Here is a 23,069-nt window from a genome sequence, read left to right as displayed (position 1 = left end):
CGCACACCAGCGACTCCTGTGGCGGGCCGGGCGCGGTGCGCGCTAACCAAGGGAGCCAGGTGCACGGTGTTTCCTCCGGCACATTGGTGCGGCTGGCTTACGGGTTGGAGGCGCGCTGTGTTTAGAAGCAGTGCGGCTTGGTTGGGTTGTGTTTCGGAGGACGCATGGCTTTCGACCTTCGTCTCTCCCGAGCCCATACGGGAGTTGTAGCGATGAGACAAGATAGTAATTACTAGCAATTGGGATACCACGAAAATTGGGGAGAAAAGGGGGTAAAATGTATTTAAAAAAATATATAATAATAAATGTAAAAAGCCTGAACGCCATAGTCATGGGTATACATTCTCACATACACACGGCTAAATTGTGTTTTAGCCAATCAGCATCCAGTACCCAAACTACCCGGTTGATAATGACAACCAAATGCATATGATAACATTTGTGAAAGTTACCTGGTCAGTGTTTTTGGGTAATGACAGTGGTCAGGACCTGTCGTCGGAAGTGTTCTCAAAATACCCAGCTGCCCCGATGCTCAGTGAGACAAAATTAATGTGGGAGACTGCCTAGCTCTCTCCAAAAATAGGCGTGGATTACGCGGCATGATGTAGTGGGTCTGTGACTGTTATTTCAGGGAAGCCAGAACACTTGAATCAGCAAATTCCACAGTGACTGAATGAGGTGGATGTGTTGGAGATAGGCTGTGGTCGTGAGCCTCTTTGACTGCATCATCAGTTGGGGATCTAGACTGAAAAGCACAGCAGTTTGCGCCTCGTCATGTTTATCTTTGTCATTCTAAAAATGAGTTAAGTTAAAGTGATTTTACATTTTTAGATATGACTGCTTTCAAGGTAGGGAAACAAATATCTAAATGTGTAAAATTACTGAACTATCCCTTTAATATGACTGAACTATCCCTTTAAGATAGTGGTCATAGGAGTATGTGTTATTACAGTTAAAGATCCAACAACTTCCACACATGTCAACTTTTTGGCAAATCTAAGAAAGGTTGCAGGCCTACATACAGTAGCTAGCCAGCAAACACATCACTACCACACAACATTGTTCAATGTTGACTCAAAGTTGCGGGCCTCAACATGCCATTGCTACTTTGTAACAACCATTGGACAACGTTTGTGTTGCGCTGCATGAAAATTGGTCATTGGTTGCTACCGCTCCCTACTGTATGTAATTCCCAGAAAGGGAGAGTGGGAATCATCTGACTAGTTGCCTCCACATCACTGACATTAAACACACGTGACGAGAACACAAAGAACACAATATTCACGTGTTATTTATTTGTGCACAGATGAATGTATACATAGTATACAAATGCAGCTGATGAAAGAACAAGTATTTTGCTGTACATAATGCAAAAGAAAATGAAATAGCTACAATTCCAAAGAGTACAGGAACCATCTTTTAGATGGAAGATGTGGTTCCTCCGAACCAAGACAAAATAAACAACAGAATGGCATCATGGGAGTGATGCTAGGAAAGTACCTTTTCATTGACAGTGGGTCTCAATGGAATGTAGAGCAAAACAAAGGCCTTTTGTCACATTCCTATGCATTGTAATAAAACTATTATTATTACATAATAATGTCATACAGGCTTTATTAGAAAAGTCAATAGAGAGGACAAAGTTTCAGAAATTGCATTGCTGATGATGTGACATGGTCTTGTAAAGTTCCTATGATAATTTACCAGCATTGCATTGAAATAGCTGAACTGAACACACTGTATTTACTTGAAACTCAAATTCTCAAATGACTATCATGCAAAAGGGGACACGGAAAATATCAGCATCCACTCTACTGCAAGAGGTAAGAAAGCTATGCTATGTCAAGTTCACGTAGTGAATCTGAGATTTGTCTCTTGCAGTACAAAGTCTTTCCTCATATTCAGTATCCTCATCTCTTTGGCAAAACATGAATACAATCTGAGCTTTGTGAAATGTGCACTGTTCAAGACACAACATTAAGAGGAAAATGATGCATTGCACAATACAAGTACATTGTTTTTTTAAACGAATCATTAGTTATATAGTACATACAGTGCGTTTGATTCTCTATGTCTATATTTACATATATTGTTTTTTTCTCTTCAAATATTGAATTGTTTGTCCAAATTTGCACTGCTTTATTGCATCACTGGATTGATTAAAATCCGATTCATAATTGCTTTTATAATTGCATTTGCTGATAATCTTTTCAAGTGTATAGGATATTCCATTAACAATATTTAATTGTCATATGAGAAATATTACTATCAACTGTTTAATCATGGAAACTGATAAAGGTATATTGTAGGGTTTTAACAAGACTTTAGCAAATTGTTCAGATTACAATTGTAATTTAATTATACATTTTTTAAATGATATTTAATTTATGTCAATGTACCTAACAGAGTAACAATTAACAATATTAATAAAATTCCATTGTAAATACAAAAATCTCATTTGAAACTAGTGCATGGACCAAACAGGTCTTATATTTTGCAGGTACAGTACTGCATTTCACATTTCATTAAGATTATTACTGGAAAAATGGGGATGGTGAATCACAGATAAAAGATGTTCACTGTTTCAGATGTCAATAAATCAAGATAGCAAACATACTGCTCCATAATCAAGTTGCTGATTTGAAGTTGATTGAGTCTCTGGTGTCAAATACAGCAAGTCTATAGACCTCCTGTATATAGACTGTACCTAGACCAGTGCTGTGTGTTCATGTGTGTTTTACTCTTTGTCTCACTAGAGGTAGAATGGCTGTGGCTGTGTCCAAAATCGTTCTTGCCTACTGCCCACTAAAATAATAAACGATGTATTAACCTTACTACATACTATTTAGAACACACTGTTTGTTAAAAATATTTGCAGTAAGCAACATATATCAACATACTAGGCTCATCCATACTGAGAGGGTATCATCTAATGGTTAGGCGGGTTGTTCCCTGCCTTTCGTTCATTTTGGTACAGCCCTTCCCCTTTTCTGATTATCAGCTGTTGTCAAACTCACGTGGATCTAATAAACACGATAATCTTCCTCAATAGTGTACAGCAAATTCATATTAGATTTAAAGCCAAAAGAAGTCCTGGCATTAAAAACACTCAATATTAGACATTTCCCATACAATAAACCATTATATTTTTCGCATACTCAAAAACCCTACTACTTAGGACACAAGTACGAGTATTCGGGCACTGCCAGTAACTCCAACCGAACTGAAATGGTCCCACAGTTTGTACCTCTACCACTTTCTGTCCCTTAGCTGTTTCAAATACCATTTTGTCATCACAACAATGCCATGCACTACGGGAGTTTGTCAGAACCCAATAGGACAGCGAATGGGTTTTCTTTTCAAGAGCATCACTGGAACAACACAAAGAATCAGCAGACATAGAACTTCTCTAACACGGCTGCACTGTGCAGAAATCTAGTTCCTGTGGCTTCTTCATGCCAGAACAGTGCTCTCTGGGTAGGTGCATGCCAGTCTGAGTGGTGCAACGCAGCGGCCGCCGCTTGAAGCCCCTCCCACATGTCTTGGAGCACAAAGACCACTGGCCTATGTCCCACATGGGACAGGGGTCCCCACATACCCTGGTGGCAGCCGGCCTCTGTAAGCTGTCACAGTCCGTGGCTGTTTTGCCCTCTGGGTCCGTACACTGAACCAGTCTACTCTGGAGCCCGTTCCCACAGGTCACGGTGCACTCTTCCCATGCCCCCGTCGACCACATGTTTGGGGGCATGAACTTGTGCGACGACTCCTTCAGCTTCACCTTGTTGTGGTCCATCAGGACGCTGTTCTGCGAGTGGCTCCTCTCCATTTTCTTCAGGATGTTCTCCTCCTTGTGGTGCTCCCGGGCCAGGTAGAATGAATAGCGGATCCGGGGAGGGGTCATCTTCCCCACCGAGAGGACCTCCACAGTCAGGGCTTCCTGGAGAGGCCTGGTGGCCTGGAGGATCTCCACAGCACTAGTGGTGCCACTGTAGCGCAGCAGGCTGCCCTTCACAATGATGTCCCGCTCCACCGCTGACACCACGTAGTTCCCGTTCAAAAGGTATTTGCCGTGTCGGTTCTTCACCGCTAGGTAGTTGTCGTCGTTAACCAAGCCTCTGTAGCCACGCTGCCGGATGTCGATGTTGGACGCTCCCACAGGCAACATCACCACAAAGTTGTAGCCATGCCTGAAAAAATTACAGTGACAAAGAATGGTGACATAAAGTATGGTGACATAAAGTATGGTACAAAAAAGTAGCAGATTCTTGCATGCACTGAGAACAGCATACTGTGTGCTGGTCACTTACATGGGTTTGGTGAACAATCCGGACACTTTCTTGCAGCTTTGGTTGTCCCCTCCACACACACCACACTTGTCATACCTCTTATTGGAGCTGAGCTTGCCGTCGCAGCCCGCCTTGATACATTTCCCTTGGACACACACTGCAGAGGTGTCGGGAGAACAGGGTGTTCCATCAACAACCTGTAGGTGTGAATAGGGAAATATGTTAGTGAGAGGGAAAGGAAGCGAGAGAAAGTGTGTGTGTGTGAGTGTGTGTGAGTGTGAGCTTGACACTAACTTTTCCTTCGGAAAAGTAGGACAGATTTTTTACTTGTCCGAAAGCTCAAGTCACTTGGTCTGTAACACAATGCGCCAAAAAGGTAACTGGAAATAGTGTTGTATGACGCAAGGAACCACTTTACAAAATGAAATGTATTATTATCATTGTTATGCCTATTAGCATACAGACAATCAGACAAAAAATGTAGGCTACCCTCTGCCTATTGGCTTCTTTGCAGATTCAAGACTGTCTCAAAATACAACATTGCCCCTTTAAAGGCCCAATGCAGCCATTTTATATCAATATCAAATCATTTCTGTGTAACAATTAAGGACCTTACTGTAAAAGATTTCCATTAAAATGGGCAAAAGCTGCTTTTTAGCAATAAACAATATTTCAAGCAAGAATTTTGCTAGGACTATCTGGGAGTAGTCTGAATGGGGAGGGGAAAACTGAAAACTAGCTGTTATTGGCAGAGAGGTTTGGAACTCTTTTTGTTATTGTTCTATTAACCAGTGAATCGCATGGTGATGTCACCATGGAAAGCCGATACTCCCGCCAAAGCAAACCTGCTGATTAGAAGGTCCTGTGTAGAGTGTATTTTCAACCAGCAACTATCAGGAAATAATACTGATCATTTTTTTCACACTTTTACAGTGTTAGTTTCATCAGCAGTTGTACAATATGATATAAAACAGAAAAAACTGAATTTGGACTGCACTGGGCCTTTAAGTCTCTCCTTGAGGATGATTGCAACACTATGCCTACATTTACAACCAAATACGTTTTATGTCTTTATAAAATAATTTCCTCATTCAATGAATCAGGTGGCAAATGGCTAAATTAGGCTACTTCAAAGCAAGGTAACTAACTAAGACATGTTTATCTATAACCTAAGCCAAAATATTCAGGTTTCAGGGGATATCTATTGACTGCATGGGAGATATTTGTTAATTCTAAGAATATATTTTAAAGTTGTCAGAATGACATGGCCTATGTTGAATAGAGGGGAACCCCAGCTTTCCAATGGTGTCAGATACATTTTTTCAGCTCCCAATACTCAGCGCTGTAGAGACGGTTTTACAACCGGAGTATGAAGCGTTGGTTTATTTAGGCACCCATTCATCAACTGAATGTCGGCCATTTGCAGTGTGCCAGTGGAAAGTTTTTAGGGACATCGGACTAGACAAAGACATAATACATGCTAATAGCTAAATAGTTAACTATCAACATAACTAGCCAGGCTACACGATATGTGGTGTATTGGCTATTTAGTTAGACTACAGGCTATCATTATTTTATAGGCTAGGGTCTCTCACTGGCACACATTCTTATTTTTGATTTAACCTTTATTTAACTAGGCAAGTCAGTTAAGAACAAATTCTTATTTACAATGACAGCCTACCCCGGCCAAACCCTAACCCAGACGACGCTGGGCCAATTGTGCATCGCCCTATGGGACTCCCAATCATGGCCGATTGTGACACAGCCTCTAGCACTGAGATGCAGTGGCTTAGACCACTGCGCCACTCGGGACCCCACATGCAGGTGATGCGCACACCATGCCTTTTCCAGGACTATCATGACAGTACGAATTCTGTTTGCTGACCAAAAATATGTTATAACTGCAAATAACTCACAAATTAGTAAGGAATATCAATATGTGCACTCTGCTCTGTTCTTTAATCTCAAACCCTTGCAACCAGGAATTATTGAAAAATCGCTCCTGTCAATGCAATACAATCCTACTCGATGCGCTCTGCAGAAATTGGGAGAACAGCAACTTTGCATCCAGAGGACAGTGATGCAATTCTGATCCAATTCTGATTGGAGTAATTGTTAGATATTGTAATTGTTAGAGAGATTCCATTCTAAAAGACCCCAAATGGATCCACACTTTTCTATCCAACAACTATCTGGAGCATCTAAAGACAGAACAGCAAACAAGCAGGTCTAAATATCAGAGTGCTCAAAGGGAAAGAGAGGTCTGGTATGTATTGATATAAAAGCTTGTTTCAGTGCTTGGTTGGTTGGTTGGTTGGTTGGTTGGTTGGTTGGTTGGTTGTGTAAATACTTGCCGAGATAGCACAGCTGTAAACAACACCGTCCATGCCTGCTGTCTCTCTCTCTCAATTAAATTCAGTTCAATTCAAAGGGCTTTATTGGCATGGGAAACATATGTTTACATTGCCAAAGCAAGTGAAATAGATAATAAACAAAAGTGAAATAATCAATCAAAAATTAACGGTAAACAAGTTTCAAAGGAATAGACACATTTTAAATGTCATATTATGTACAGTGTTAAAATTATGTGCAAATAGTTAAAGTACAAAAGGGAAAATAAATAAAGATAAATATGGGTTGTATTTACAATGGTGTTTGTTCTTCACTCGTTGTCCTTTCCTTGTGGCAGCAGGTCACAAATTTTACTGCTTGATGGCACACTGTGGTAAATCTTGATGGCACACTGGTATTTCACCCAATATATATGAGATTTTATCAAAATTTGACTTGTTTTGGAATTCTTTGTGGGTCTGTGTAAACTGAGGGAAATATGTGTCTCTAATATGGTCATACTGTACATTTGGCAGGAGGTTAGGAAGTGCAACTCAGTTTCCACCTCATTTTGTGGGCAGTGTGCACATAGCCTGTTTTCTTTTGAGAGCCAGGTCTGCCTACGGCGGCCTCTCTCAATAGCAAGGCCATGCTCACTTACTGTGCACATAGTCAAAGCTTTCCTTAATTTTGGGTCAGTCACAGTGTTCCGGTATTCTGCCACTGTGTACTCTCTGTTTAGGGCCAAATAGCATTCCAGTTTGCTCAGTTTTTTGGTAAATTCTTTCAATTGTTTCAAGTAATTATCTTTTTGTTTTCTCATGATTTGGTTGGGTCTAATTGTGTTGCTGTTGCTGTCCTGGGGCTCTGTGGGGTCTGTTTGTGTTTGTGAACAGGACCAGCTTGCTTAAGGGACTCTTCTCTAGGTTAATCTCTCTGTAGGTCATGGCTTTGTTATGGAAAGTTTGGGAATCGCTTCCTTTTAGGTGGTTGTAGAATTAAATGTTGATAATTAGTGGGTATCGGCCTAATTCTGCTCTACATGCGTTCTTTGGTGTTTCACGTTGTACACAGAGGATGTTTTTGCAGAATTCTGCATGCAGAGTCTAAATTTGGTGTTTGTCCCATTTTGTGAATTCTTGGTTGGTGAGCGGACCCCAGACCTCACAACCATAAAGGGCAATGGGTTCTATAACTAATTCAAGTATTTTTTGCCAGAACCTAATTGGGATGTCGAATTTTATGTTCCTTTTGATGGCGTAGAAGGCCCTTCTAGCAGATCGTTCACAGCTTTGTGGAAGTTACCTATGGTGCTGATGTTTAGGCCAAGGTAGGTAAAGTTTTTTGTGTGCTCTAGGGCAACAGTGTCTAGATGGAATTTGTATTTGTGGTCCTGGCAACTGGACCTTTTTGGAACACTATTATTTTTGTCTTACTAAGATTTACTGTCAGGGCCCAGGTCTAACAGAATCTGTGCAGAATATCTAGGTGCTGCTGTAGGCCCTCCTTGGTTGGGGACGGAAGCACCAGATCATCAGCAAACAGTAGACATTTGACTTCAGATTCTAGCAGGGTGAGGCCAGTTGCTGCAGACTGTTCTAGTGCCCTCGCCAATTTGTTGATATATATGTTGAAGAGGGTGGGGCTCAAGCTGCATCCCTGTCTCACCCCACGGCCCTGTGGAAAGAAATGTGTGTGTCTTTTGTTTGTGTACATGGATTTTATAACATTGTATAATTCCCCCAACACCGCTTTCCATCAATTTGTATAGCAAACTCTCATGCCAAATTGAGTCAAAAGCTTTTTTGAAATCAACCAAGCATGAGAAGACTTTGCATTTCTTTTGGTTTCTTTGTCAATTAGGGTGTGCAAGGTGAATACGTGGTCTGTCGTACGGTCATTTGGTAAAAAGACAATTTGACATTTGCTCATTACATTGTTTTCACTGAGGAAATGTACAAGTATGCTGTTAATGATAATGCAGAGGATTTTCCCAAGATTGCTGTTGATGCATATCCCACGGTAGTTATTGGCATCAAATTTGTTTCCACTTTTGTGTATTGGGGTGATCAGTCTTTGGTTCCAAATATTGGGGAAGATGCCAGAGCTGTGGATGATGTTAAAGAGTTTAAGTATAGCCAATTGAAATTTGTGGCCTGTATATTTTATCATTTAATTTGGGATACCATCAACACAACATGCCTTTTTGGGTTGGAGGGTTTGTATTCTGTCCTGTAGTTAATTCAATGTAATTGGAGAATCTAGTGGGTTCTGGTAGTCTTTAATAGCTGATTTTTAGATTTTTAGATTTGATAGGGAAGCTGAAAGGTCCAATATACTGTTTAGGCTTTCTACTGCCAAGTTTACACCCTGCTTGGTTGGTTAGTTGGTTGTGTAAATACTTGCCGACATACAACAGCTGTAAACAACACAGTCTCCCTCTCTCTTTTGCCCGGGACTGGTACCGCTCTCACATTCTCTCTCTCTCTCTCTCCCTCTCTCTCTCTCTCTCTCTCTCTCTCTCTCTCTCTCTCTCTCTCTCTCTCTCTCTCTCACACACATTCTCTCTCTCACACACACATTCTCTCTCTCTCACACACATTCTCTCTCTCACGTCCTCTCTCTTTATCTTTCTCTCTTTCTTTCTCTGTCTCTCTCACATTCTCTCTCTCTGTCTCTCTCTCTCTTTGCCGTGACTGGTACCTCTGCACTCTCTCACTATACACTTCCCTATATCAGAGACATAGATACTGTAATCAAGCTTCTGGCTGCCATTCTTCTTCACACTCTTCAGGGACAACATGACTTATGCCTTAGTTTGCTTACAATGGTTGTAGCCTACAACATTGCGTCTTCATTGACAGTGCCACCTGTCATTAGATCACCAAATGTGAGACAGACATTGTTTGTTGAGTAACACTTTACTTGACACCCAGCTGATGAAAAAACATGACTATAAAGAATGAATTCCAACAAAGGATTTAAGAAACAAACTTTCAAACGAAAGGAAACTTCTTGGCAGGGTAAAAAACAACAACATTTGAATAAATGTGAGTTTTGACCGTCTTATGTAGATGTCATAACCGGCCATAAAATAACACAATATATGTGGCAACAGGTGTAAATATGTGTAATGACAGTGTTATGATCATATTATGACAGGTTATGACAAGTTATGTCAGCTGTTATGACATATTATGACACTGGGTGTCAAGTAAAGTGTTACCGTTTGGAGAAGTGTATTTCTCCACAGCCTTTCTCAACTTTCTTCAGCAGGTTGCTACTGCAGTCTGCAGGTACTCACCTTTGGAGCAAGGACATAGAAGTAGCCTGTTCCATTGGCTCTGCAGATGAGCTTGCACTTGTCCTTGGGTGACACTCCAGAATATTTGGGGACCCACACCACAGACGCTGAGAGCCTGTTGGTGTTGAGGCTGAATCCGTTGAACGCCTCGCACTGCTCCTCGCGGAAGCTTTTGCCTATGGATTGTATGCTTATTAGTAAAGTGGATCCATACGAGTACACATCTGTAAAAAAACATGTGGGTCATCCTTTAATGAAGCAACTTATAAAGGCTTTAGGACATTCAAAAAGTCTTCATGAGCACTACATACACGCTTGACAACAAAAATAAAAAATGTAATAAATAAAATATTGTCGGATAGGTGCAGTGAAACGTGTTGATTACATCTGGTGCATTGCCAAATGTGACATTACCTTTTGCCACTGCTCATATAACATGACGTTTGCTTATGAATTATTTCTGTATAAGCTTTACCATGGACTAATGGCTTTCTTTAACATTTCAAATTGTCATTTTAAAGTGGAACCATTGTTTCACACGTATTTTTACATATTAGCATTTCAGAAAATCTTATTTCTTGTAAGTAAGGAAGCAAAATGTTATTTTTCAAAATAGTATAATTAAGGATTACTTAAAACTTCACAATGAGTTCTACCTGATTCTGGGCAGGCGTCCAAATTGCAGGAGCGATGCTTCACACGGAGTCCTTGGCAGTATTTCCCCCCATATTCTGGAACTGGGTTGTTACAGTCTCTTTTGGCCAGCTGAACTCCTCCCCCACAGGTTCTGGAACACGACCCATACACACCCCACGTCCCCCATCCACCGTCCACCTGTAGGAGAACTACACACATTTAGAACCTGTACTCTAAATTACACGTAGAACCAATTGTAACATTTTAGTGTACATTCAGAAATATAGTTTACAGTAGATATTATTACAAAGATATAGATGTTTTATTGTTGTTAGATTGTGAAATCATTGTATTCATTGTGAGATCAGTCTCTACCAACATCTACATCAATAGTAATAACTAAGCAGATCAGAACACAGACAGTGAGTGTGCTCACCTTGGTCTTATTGGTGTTGTTCTTGTCGGTGCACACCCCTCGGAAGCAGAGCTTACTGTTGCCACAGCTGGTGCCATCGGCCCAGGGGAAATGACGTGTCTGGCAGACCAGCTGGCCTCTGGCCTTGCCCGTGCACCACAGCTTGGAGCAGGGCTGCATGTAGGGACAGGGCTTGGAGCCCGTACCGAAGGCCAGCTCACACTGGCGGTGGAGGCTGTAGTTGGTGCCTGGGAGGCTCTCAGGCAGAGCCAGCAGCTTTTGGGGCTGATCCAGAAGACAGTCCCCTTTCGAAGAAAAACAACCACAGAGTCAAGATATCAGCCGTGCAAAGCTTTTTGTAAACCATTACATAGTCATATTTTCCAGCCCAAATAAGTGCAAATACCTGTGCAAAAAAACGTGTCTTTTTTTAAACATTAAACAAGCGTTGAAGCTCGTTATATGTCACAGTCAGCTAATGCAGATGTTGAACAGGGACAGTATTTGACATGAGAGGCCCATGAACTCCAATGCTATTGCTTCTAATTGCATTGCCCCGTTCAAGAACTCCAATAGTAAGAACTGTTTAGATTTGCTGCAAGGGTGAGAACAAAGCCTGATGTTTTTCAAAGGAGAAGGGGGGGGGGGGGGGGGGTATATATACATTTGTATGACAGCTATAATTTACACAGGCAGAACTCACACTCACACGCACATGCATGCACATTGTATGACAGCTCCAATTGACAGAGACCGAGCTGAGTGGCTGACTGACCGTGGCCTCTGTCCAGGAAGTCTGTAATGATGGCTGCGCTGCACACAGACCAGGGGTTGGCACGGTCGATCTGGATCAGCGTGGGGGACATCATGTGGTTGTCCTTGAGCTTCCCAAACACCTCCTTGCAGGCGTTCACATTGTCATGGGGCATGTTGAAGACATGGCCTGAAGTACAGAACAAATAGCACAGGGAGGAAATATGACCAGGATGACTAGAAAATCTGAAAATACAGAACATTGGTTTGAGAGTACCAGGTTCATTTCATCATCATCATCGTCATTTTCACCAATGTCAATCATCATCAACAAATTCCAATAATGTTCTAATTCACGTGTCAAACTCATTCCACGGAGGGCCGAGTGTCTGCGGGTTTTCGCACCTCCTTTGTATTTAATTGAGGAATTAAGGTCACTAATTACAAAGGAACTCCCCTCACCTGGTTGTCTAGGTCTTAATTGAAAGGATAAAACAAAAACCTGCAGACACTAGGCCCTCCATGGAATGAGTTTGACACCCCTGTACTAATTAGAGGATGATTTAAAAAAGAGGAAAAATCCCATTCTCTGCTCAACAAGCCATTGAGACCTTGCTATTGTCGAGTGGTGGTTTGGTTGTGTCACGTTCCTGACCTGTTTTATGTTATTTTTGTATGTGTTTAGTTGGTCAGGGCGTGAGTTGGGGTGGGCATTCTATGTTTTGTGTTTCTATGTTTAGGTCACTTGTAATTAGCCTTATATGGTTCTCAATCAGAGACAGGTGTTTGACGTTTTCCTCTGATTGAGAACCATATATAGGTTGGCTGTTTCACACTGTTTGTTTGTGGGTGATTGTCTCCTGTGTTTGTGTCTGCGCACCACACGGGATTGTTTCGGTTGTTTTCGTTTTGATGTAGTCTGTTTCCTGCTCGTGTGTTCTTCGTGTTGTTATGTAAGTTCCATGTTCAGGTTTCGTCTACGTTGTCCGTTTGTTATTTTGTAATCATTTCAAGTATAGTTCGTTTTGTTCTTGTTTAAATAAATTCATTATGTCTACATACCTCGCTGCATATTGGTCCACCGATCCTTCTCTCCTCTCCTCTTCCGAGGAAGAGGAGGACGACACCCGTTACAGGTTGCAGATATTTCCCCCTTTTATTAAGTTTGCAATGTCCATTTCTTTTGCTCAGCCTGCAGTAGCTCACGGCGCTAGCCTGGCCTGGTACCAGCTGCTTATGTTTGTAGTGAAGACCACTGACAGTGGAACATAATCACAGATTCATTGGGACGAGGACAATGAGAGTCAAGGAGATTTACTAGTCTTCTTCAATGCATCTGTTCACGGCAGGACAGAAGTTGGATTGCCATACTTTTCTCTTCTAAATCATATAGCATACAATTATACTATATGTTGTAGGGCTAGTATGTATTTTATACACTATGTTGTGAAATGTAATTTATTCACTTGAACTCCATCCCACTCCAAATATCAAACCAAACACTTTTCACAATGCTGTCACATGAAGTTTAATATTCACAGGCAGTGGAAGGAAAACAGTAAGATGGAACTGAGGACTTTGTTTCAAACAACAAGTCAAGTCATCTCATCCCACATGGAAATGACGACTTGACAAATGGATGTCAAATATGACAGTCCTTTTTTGAAGGAAATTGTATAATTAGTTCATAGAAGTGTGCACCTTAAACCAGTGCCTCTCACTGGGGCCTCACATCTGCTAGTACTTCCCCATCTGTTTTCAGGTTTTACTCCCTTTTCACAGCTCCACATGGATGATTGAAAACACTTGATGCAACTGTCACTTGTTGTCTCATTAATAATACCAGCATTGACAAAAATGGCTTCAGTGGTAATGAGACTGTTGGACAGAATGACACCCATTTCACTTGATCAAAGGAAGAAGGTGAGAAAAGTTCAAGAGTTTTCAATGGGGCCTGGTCTTTTTTCCCCCACCCATGTCTGACAGATTAGAATTGGTAATCAAAATATGCACGTGCACGTGGGGAGTCAAGGACCCCCTAGGGCAGTTTACACATTGAGGGATTATGTATGCTCTTTGGTCCAATTTACAACATCTCATTTCTATGGAGATTGATGAACTGTGCAGTACATCCGCAACAACAGACTACAATTGAATTAGTTAACACCACATGACATCATCAACACCTATCATCTTTTGTGCAAGACGTGCATAATGCTTACATGTTCACTCTGACAATAACATAATAACATACAAGTCTACTTGGGCATTGACATATTATTAATTAGCTGTGAACATCGAAGACGACAAGGTGCCCAATGAAGAGCTCCGTGGCCTGTTTGTCAGATGTTTCTACCTCCCTGCCTGGCTGTTCCATCTATACTCCCTCCTTTCAAGATACATCTTTATGAACCTCCTGTCATCTAAAACTGTGGAAGACCATCACCCAAGTACTGCCAGATCCCTACATTTGTTTAGTAAAAGTTTTTGTTGTTTTTGTTTTTAATAGTGACTTTGATTCTACATGTAATGAAAAGCACCATATAAAATAAATATATTATTATTATTATTTAGTCTTCACATGCTATCTAGAACCTATAAGGGTTCTTCGGCTGTCCCCATAGATCAAATCCCCACGATGTCACAATAGCAAGCACATTTTATTCTGGTTTGTAAATGCAGAGTTCTGTGTATGGTTGGTTCTCTGCATGGCTCTGGTCTGTATTTACAAATAACTATCGTATAATGTAGATGACAGTATGGTAGGCGGCCGGCAAAATTGTCGCTATTTTCACAAACGGAACAGGGTCAAATAATCAGATCTTAATACTTGTTGGTATTAAATTGCCTGGACCAATATATCTATCTGAAAACAGGGGGGCAGGTAGCCTAGCGCTTAGAGTGTTGGGCCAGTAACCAAAGGGTTGCTAGTTTGAATCCCAAAGCCGGCAAGGGGAAAAATCTGTTGATCTGCCCTTGCACAAGGCACTTAACCGCCGTAAATAATGGCTGATCCCTGACCATGACCCCGCTCTCTGAGAGTGTCTCAGGGGGAGTTGGAATGTACAAGAAACACACTTGTACAAGTTACCCTCTTGTACATGCAGTGAAACAGGACAAATATAAGCACCCCTATTTGAGTATAAGCAGAGTCATTTTACAGTGTTTTCCTTCTTTCTGAGATTTTAAACATGTTCTGATCTTAATAATTGTTGGTATATAGCTGGTCTGGACATGAAATAAAAACAATATAAAAGAAATCCACACACTCTCTCTCACACACTCCTAGAGTATATTATACAGTGCAAGTCAATGGAGAGGGAGGCCTGCTACAGAATTCTCCCTCTTTCTCTCCCTCTCTCACAAGCACAAGCACAGACATACATACACACACGGGTGAGCATGGATGTCTCAAGGTAGGGTGGGGTATGCAACATGACTTATCTTTGTGCACTTTCTGACCACTAATACAATGGGCAAACATGTATGGAAGGTGTCATTCAAATCAAAAAGAGTGCAGTCAAAAAGTGATTAAATTCATAATATGAATGACCCACACTTATTCTACCGCAAAAGGTCAAAAATAACAATTCTACAGTTCTGACCAATCAAGGAAACCAGTTAGGACATCAGACTAAACATAATTAGCTTCAAAGACCTGTATTTGTAAATCAATTCGGAATGGTTGGGCTTTCCCACCATGTGATGATGTGATGATGATGTGTGTGTGTGTGTGTGTGTGTGTGTGTGTGTGTGTGTGTGTGTGTGTGTGTGTGTGTGTGTGTGTGTGTGTGTGTGTGTGTGTGTGTGTGTGTGTGTGTGTGTGTGTGTGTGTGTGTGTGTGTGTGTGTGTGTGTGTGTGTGTAAGCGTGTGTCTACTGTACAGTGGTTCCTCCTTTAAAAGTTGTGTCATACTATGGCACACCTTGCGTGCAGCATTCTGTGGCATGTCATTTAATTGTCAGACATTTTTTCTGTTAATGCAAGTTAGTGCTAGTTTGACCTCCAGAGGGCATCTTTGGAAGCATTCGATAGTCTTCCATATTGGCATTACCAGAGACGGGGAGGGCACGCGGAAGTCCGGGGTTCAATTCCCCGATGGGGAGGAAGGAGTAGGCTGTCCTTGTAAATAAGAATTTGTTCTTAACTGATTCCATATGTGTTATTTCATAGTTGTGACATCTACACTATTATTCTACAATGTAAAAATAGTACAAATAAATAAAAATCCTGGAATGAGTAGGTGTGTCCAAAATTTTGATTGGTACTTGCTTAATTAATTTGATTAATATTATGGTGTTTCTATTCCATGAAAAAATGAAAAACCCTCTGGGTAGGATGGAACGGAAAATATGGCGCTGTACAATGTAACGGCCGGCAGTACAGTACTGGGCTATTTAGCTAAAGAATCCCTGTGTCGTGCGGATGGGAGACTGGTATGTGTGTACATGTGAGAGAGGGACAGAAAGAATGCTGTAACATACCTCATTCTCCATTGTCTTACATTGGATTTGCTTATACTGTATAATCTACTCTAGGAATGTGTGTGAGAGTGTGTGGATTTCTTTAGATATTGTTTATATACAGTACCGGTCAATAGTTTGGACACACCTACTCATTCAATGGTTTTTCTTTATTTTTACTATTTTCTACATTGTAGAATAATAGTGAAGACATCAAAACTATGAAATAACACATATGGAATCATGTAGTAACCAATTTTTTTTTTAACAAATCAAAATATATTTTATATTTGAGATTCTTCAAAGTAGCCACCCGTTACCTTGAGGACAGCTTTGCACACTCTTGGCATCCTCTCAACCAGCTTCACCTGGAATGCTTTTCCAACAGTCTTGAAGGAGTTCCCACATATGCTGAGCACTTGTTGGCTGCTTTTCCTTCACTCTGCGGTCCATCTCATCCCAAACCATCTCAATTGGGTTGAGGTCGGGTGATTGTGGAGGCCAGGTCATCTGATGCAGCCCTCCATCACTCTCCTTTTTGGGCAAATAGCCCTTACACAAGCTGTAGGTGTGTTGGGTCATTGTCCTGTTGAAAAACAAATGGTAGTCCCACTAAACACAAACCAGATGGGATGGCGTATCGCTGCAGAATGCTGTGGTAGCCATGCTGGTTAAGTGTGCCTTGAGTTCTAAATAAATCACAAACAGTGTCACCAGCAAAGCACTCCCACACCATCACACCTCCTCCATGCAGAACCAGACATGCAGAGATCATCCTTTCACGTACTCTGCATCTCACAAAGACACTGCAAAATTCTCAATTTGGACTCATCAGACCAAAGGACAGATTTCCAACAGTCTAATCTCCATTGCTCGTGTTTCTTGGCCCAAGCAAGTCTCTTCTTATTATTGGTGTCCTTTAGTAATTGTTTCTTTGCAGCAATTCGACCATGAAGGCCTGATTCACGCAGTCTCTTCTGAACAGTTGATGTTGAGATGTGTCTGTTACTTGAAATCTGTCAAGCATTTATTTGGGCTGCAATTTCTGAGGCTGGTAACTCTAATGAACTTATCCTCTGCAGCAGAGGTAACCCTGGGTCTTCCTTTCCTGTGGCGGTCCTCATGAGAGACAGTTTCATCACAACGCTTAATGGTTTTTGCGACTGCACTTGAAGAAACTTTCTAAAGTTCTTGAAATTTTTCACATTGACTGACCTTCATGTCTTAAAGTAATGGTGGACTGTCATTTATCTTTGCTTATTTGAGCTGTTCTTGCCATAATATGGACTTGGTCTTTTACCAAATTGGGCTATCTTCTGTATACCACCCCTACCTTGTCACAACACAACTGATTGGCTCAAACGCATTAAGGAAAGAAATTCCACAAATTAACTTTAAACAAGGCATACCTGCTAATTGAAATGCATTCCAGGTGACTACCTCATGAAGCTGGTTGAGAGAATGCCAAGAGTTTGCAACGTTGTCATCAAGGCAAAGGATAGCTACTGAAGAGTCTCAAATACAAAATATATTTAGATTGTTTTTTTCACTTTTTTTGGTTACTACATGATTCCATGTGTGTTATTTAATAGTTTTGATGTATATACACACCTTCCTAATATTGAGTTGCACCCCCCTTTGCCCTCAGAACAGCCACAATTCATCGAGGCACGTACTTTACAAGGTGTTGAAAACATTCCACAGGGATGCTGGCCCATGTTGACTCCAATACTTCCCACAATTGTGTCAAATTGGCTGGATGTTCTTTGGCTGGTGGACCATTCTTGATACACACGGGAAACTGTTAAGCATGAGAAACCCAGCATCGTTGCAGTTCTTGACTCAAACCGGTGCAACTGGCATATACTACTATACCCCATTCAATGTCACTTAAATAATTTGTCTTGCCCATTCACCTTCTGAATGGCACCCATACACAATCCATGACTCAGTGGTCTCAAGGCATAAAAATCCTTCTGTAACCCTTTTCCACTACACAGATTTAATTAAAAATGGTTATTCTAAGGGTTCTCCTATACACCAAATCAGAATGTTTTTCATAAACATTCTATGTATAGGAGAACCCTTAGAAGAACCATTTTTTGTTCAAGGTAAAACCCTTTTGGTTCTAGGTAGAACACTTTTGGGATCCATGTAGAACCCTTTCCATAGAGGGTTCTACATGGAACCCAAAAGGGTTCTACCTGGAACCCAAAAGAGTTCTACCTGGAACCAAAAGGGCTCTCCTATGGGGACAGCCAGAGAACCCTTTTGGAACCCTTTTTTCTTAGAGTGTACTGGTAGATCTGATCTGAATGATACCGATAATACACAAGTAAGAGTGATCTTCACTCACCCAGTTCATGAGCAGTGGTGAAGGCCGAAGGGAGACCGTCATCCTCGATGACAGAGCAGCTTCTCTTGGGATCACACATAGTGCCCACATCTGCCATGCCTAAGGTGTCACAGGTTGTGGCTCCACACAAGTCCTGTTGCAGAAGACAAATGAAATGTGATCATCTGGACAATGTGATGAGATGGGGAGATGTGTAGGTGTGTAATGTAATTTGTCTTACGCGTATAAGTGTGTTGTTATTTCATTGCATATCCACCATCTTTTGGTAGATATTAAAGCAGAAAACACTCACAATCTGGTCCATTGTTCTGGTTGAGCCCATTTCTTTATCTCTCTCTCTCCCTGTCTCTCTCTCTGATGTGCAAACAATCTGGCCCAGTGAGCTAACCCTTTAATCCGCAAGATGCTTAGGGAATGTTACAGCTGTCAGAGAAGAACAATTCCACTGCCACGTGCCAAGGGGTCTGTCTGACAATGGAACTGATAAAAAGGTATTGTACTTGACCATTGTACAACACTTTCAAATACTAGTTTATTTGATTTGAGTCTGAGAAGTCTTATCCGATACAACTGCATTGTTCATACAAGCACATTAACACCATGCCTCTAGCCTACAATATTCAATTCAATAACCCCCTCCACAATAAAGTCAATAAACCCTCTTTATCCCCACAGGGTAACTTATAGGTCAAGGCATCTTCGCCATTTAAGTGGGATCATTTTACACCACTTTGATCACAGTTGGACAGAATCAGTCTCAGAATGAAATGTTATGCATGTTGCTATGCACTCAAAGAGAACCAATGCATCAGATTGCTTCCAGCCAAGCTAGGCTTAATGGAAAACAGACAGACTGGCTGAGTCCAGGCTGAGAGGCAGGACTAAAGGCTCACAGCTGGAAGTGAGTGGATCATCACAGAGAAATGGATACTTCCCATTCCACCATATGAGTGTGTAAAATCCTAGCTCTGGTCCAGGGCGTTAGTGCTAATACTGAGCCTTCTGTTAGCAAGCTGCACTGAAGCCCTGGACCAGAGCTAGTGAAAACCCTGCCTGGCCTGTTCTACCTGTGCAATTTCTCAACTCAGGTTGGGATCATAGAGAATGATAGAGGCCTCTAGTGACCAAAAGGTAGTTTTAGCATGGGCATCGCCATTGAGGGCTTCCACCATGCTTCCGCCAATTTAAAGTAGTCGAAGTAGTGAGTGGGGATTCCTATGCGTTGTAGCCTCAATGGTGCTGCTTTCACAGATGCTATAATGGCACAGATATAAAGATGAGTCCTCTATCTATCTCTATGGTCGGTGACCGGCTATACCCACTGTCCTGAAAGATGTGAAACAATCTTTGTTCATATTGTTCAATCTTGTTCCATGTTTTTTGGCTCAGTGATCCTAATAGTGTGGACCTTTATGCTAAATCTTCTGCAACGTGATTCATGATAGGAAAAAGGAGGGGGACTTTTAAGATGTCAAGACAGATGTGATGCTTGTCCGCTGTGCAGTTGCAAGCAATGTTTTCATTTTTGCATTGAGTAAAAATTTGAATTGGAAGTGGAATTTTAGTTGATTTCCTTAATTGAAGAGGAATTGACACCCAAACCCACCTTGTCTCTGAATTATCCGGCTGCATGTAACACACAGGGATGTGTCTAGAAAAGAACACTTAGTATTGTATTTGCAGATAATGTGTTGGGTTACATAATGAGATAATTATTCCAAATGGAAATAATTGATGATTGCATGGAAGCTAATCTGCAAGCAAACATCAAAAAGAGTTGATACCAGGCTGCATGTTACCACTCCTTACCTGTTTGGTGAATAGGATTGCAGTGTCCCAATATTCAGGGTGCTTGTCATTGTATTTGTTTAAATGTTTCTGCCAAGAACAGAAACTGCGCAGAGTGAGGGCAGCATTGGTGGAAACCTTGGGTCCTTTCTCTGCTTCGTTGATCACCATGAAGCCCACCACCACTATGTTTATGGAGTTCATGATGCTGGGGTGCTTGTACAGCCTTGAAGCCACAGACATCAGGGTCAACAGGTAATGTTTCAAGTCATCCCCGTGAAATTTGGCCATAGACTCATCAGCCACGACAAGAACCTCCACAAACCTAGGGATGGAGGCAAACCTTTTTGATCTACCCAAGCTCTTCAATACGGTTTCAGTCAGGCTGTCCATTTCCAGTCCTTTCATGTGTTTATATTTCTCAAAAGACCCTGAAATGCTTTGGGTCAAACCAGGTCCTACTCCACACCTGTTCGTGGTGGAATTGCCGCTGGAGTCCCTGTCGCGTCCCCGGCGGCGTATGACGTGGGTTCTTCTCTCAGTATTCACTGTATGTACACTTCCTGCCCGCTCGTTCGAAAGCTGATTGATGAAATATTCCATGCCCTGGTAAGAAAAGGCGCCTTGTAAGCCTTTGCAGAGGCTCAGCGCAGCATACGATTCCTGGTCTGCATTGACATCGCCAGAGTAGAAGCAGTGGCTCAGGTCTGTGGTTGCAGAGGAAGTTGATGCTAAGGAGCCGCTGTGAGGAGGGATGTTGGGCGCAATAAATGTAGAATCCGGTAAAAGGTTGAGATAAAATTCTTGACTGAAAGCCGTTATTTTAAAAACAACTAGTTGGTCATTCTTTCTCTCCTCCGTCTGTCGAATGGTATGTCTTTCTAAATGTTTATGGTCTAATCGAACAGGTACGCACAAATCTATTTCGATGCAATAGTTCAATTTTGCATATAATAGGACATCCATAAAAATAAACAGAGAGACAATAAACGTAGTCATCTTTGCAATGCAAAAACTATTACTTATCGATAAATCCGCCACTGTCCTTGGTGGTACCAAGTCTGCATGTGATCCAGTGCGCTGTGTCACAGAGCCGCAGTTGAGCGTCCTCAAAGGATGAAAGACCAAAAGATGTGATCGATTCCCATATTGAACCAGACTATTGAGGCCAGGCTGCTCTTTGGACTTGGTGAGTTAGACTCTCAGTCTAGAGTCATGTTTATAAACATCGGGAACTGTCAATGGAAATGTGGGGAGGTCCTTGGAAAAGCTCATTGGACATGGTCTAACCCCTTGGTTTGTGCTTTGATCCGCAGCCACTTGTAGCGCTCTAAATATTATGATCACATGTGGCACAAGCTGAACTGTCTCCTCCCACTATCGGAACCAAAAGTGCGTCTCTGACGCAATGGGTTGAACACTCATCGCCAACCACAAAGTAGCCTACTAAAGTAACACTTTTGGTACAGTGCCAATTGTACAGTGTGAGTTATAGATTCAGGGGAAACTAATATGACTTAATCCGGCATAACTAATCGATTGATTAAGCTATAATCTTATACAAACTAAATATCGTACAAGGTAACTAGGCTTAATGACCTAACAGTTCAAACTCGATGCGTAATGCAAATACACCCAAGAAATATTGAGAAATAGCCTAATAATATTTCCAACAATGTCTAACCTGTTCTAGGCTATAGTTGAAAAAAGAACGACACCTGTTGCGCCTGCAGTAGAGTGCGCATCTCTGGTCATTCCCGCGCGTAAAGGACATCTCATTATTTTGTAATCCAATACTACCACCTTGTGGTTGAAATGTTTACTCAGAACCTTACCTAAAATAACCTACTTTTTATATAGCGCTAACATGTGTCCTTTTGCCAATGCCACTTCGAAGCTAATAAGAGCCCCAAGTAATGTCAGCGTTCATTGGTTACATTATATGACATGTTTTGCTCTCTTGTGATGAAGGGCAAAAGGGACACGTGTTAGCGCTATGTAAAAAATAGGTTAGTTTAGGTAAGGGTGGCATAGTGGTTAGAGCGTTGCACTAGTAACCGCAAGGTTGCAAGATCGGAACCCCGAGCTGACAAGGTAAAAATATATCGTTCTTCCCCTGAACAAGGCAGTTAACCCACTGTTCCTAGGCCGTCATTGAAAATAAGAATTTGTTCTTAACTGACTTGCCTAGTTAAATGAAGGTAAAACAAAAAAGTTTAGATAAGGTTCTGTGGAAGCTTTTCAACCACAAGGTGGTAGTATTGGATTACAAAATAATGAGATTCCCTTTACGCGCGGGAATGACCAGAGATGCGCAAGATAAGAGTCTTATCTCTTAAACAGAATTATCTAATGTATTCCATGACATCTCTTTATCATTGATTTATTCGACTGGTGAGGACCATGGTCGTGGTGGGTATGCTATAGCCTACTTATGGGAGTCGCTTGGGGGCCACTGCACTGGCAGTCACTCAAAGTTTAAAATAACTGACCGAGCCCTTAAATGATAATATGGGTATCCAGGTTGCAGCGTCCTGTGCTGCAGGCCTATGCCGAGTTCATGTTAGTTGCATGGTTGTCAAACTGCAGCTATTTCAGAAGGGGGGAGTGTCTGTCTCTTCTCATTGGATCCGTTTTATCCAAGAGTTTCTCATGAGGTACGAGTGGGAGGAGAATTGAGGCGACGAGTGGTATACAAGAAAGTATAAATACCTCCGCTACTCCTAGTATTCAGTGG

The 23,069-nt window shown here is 41.6% G+C and overlaps 1 protein-coding gene across 1 annotated transcript; it reads right to left on the bottom strand.

The window, feature by feature from the left end:
- Positions 1-1,271: 1,271 nt before the first annotated feature.
- Positions 1,272-21,649, bottom strand: LOC139548938 (A disintegrin and metalloproteinase with thrombospondin motifs 15). The gene is made up of 8 exons (XM_071358912.1): positions 20,354-21,649; positions 18,545-18,677; positions 11,748-11,915; positions 10,994-11,277; positions 10,578-10,755; positions 9,922-10,097; positions 4,308-4,483; positions 1,272-4,187 (listed from the first exon to the last, which is right to left on the bottom strand). Exons 1-8 carry the CDS (start codon positions 21,329-21,331, stop codon positions 3,410-3,412), a joined length of 2,871 nt encoding a protein of 956 aa, XP_071215013.1. The 5' UTR covers positions 21,332-21,649; the 3' UTR covers positions 1,272-3,409.
- Between the last annotated feature and the right edge of the window lie 1,420 nt (positions 21,650-23,069).

Source organism: Salvelinus alpinus, chromosome 22 (assembly GCF_045679555.1).
Source record: "Salvelinus alpinus chromosome 22, SLU_Salpinus.1, whole genome shotgun sequence".
Classification (NCBI taxonomy): Eukaryota; Metazoa; Chordata; class Actinopteri; order Salmoniformes; family Salmonidae; genus Salvelinus; species Salvelinus alpinus.
This window is presented reverse-complemented; position numbering and strand designations above follow the sequence as displayed.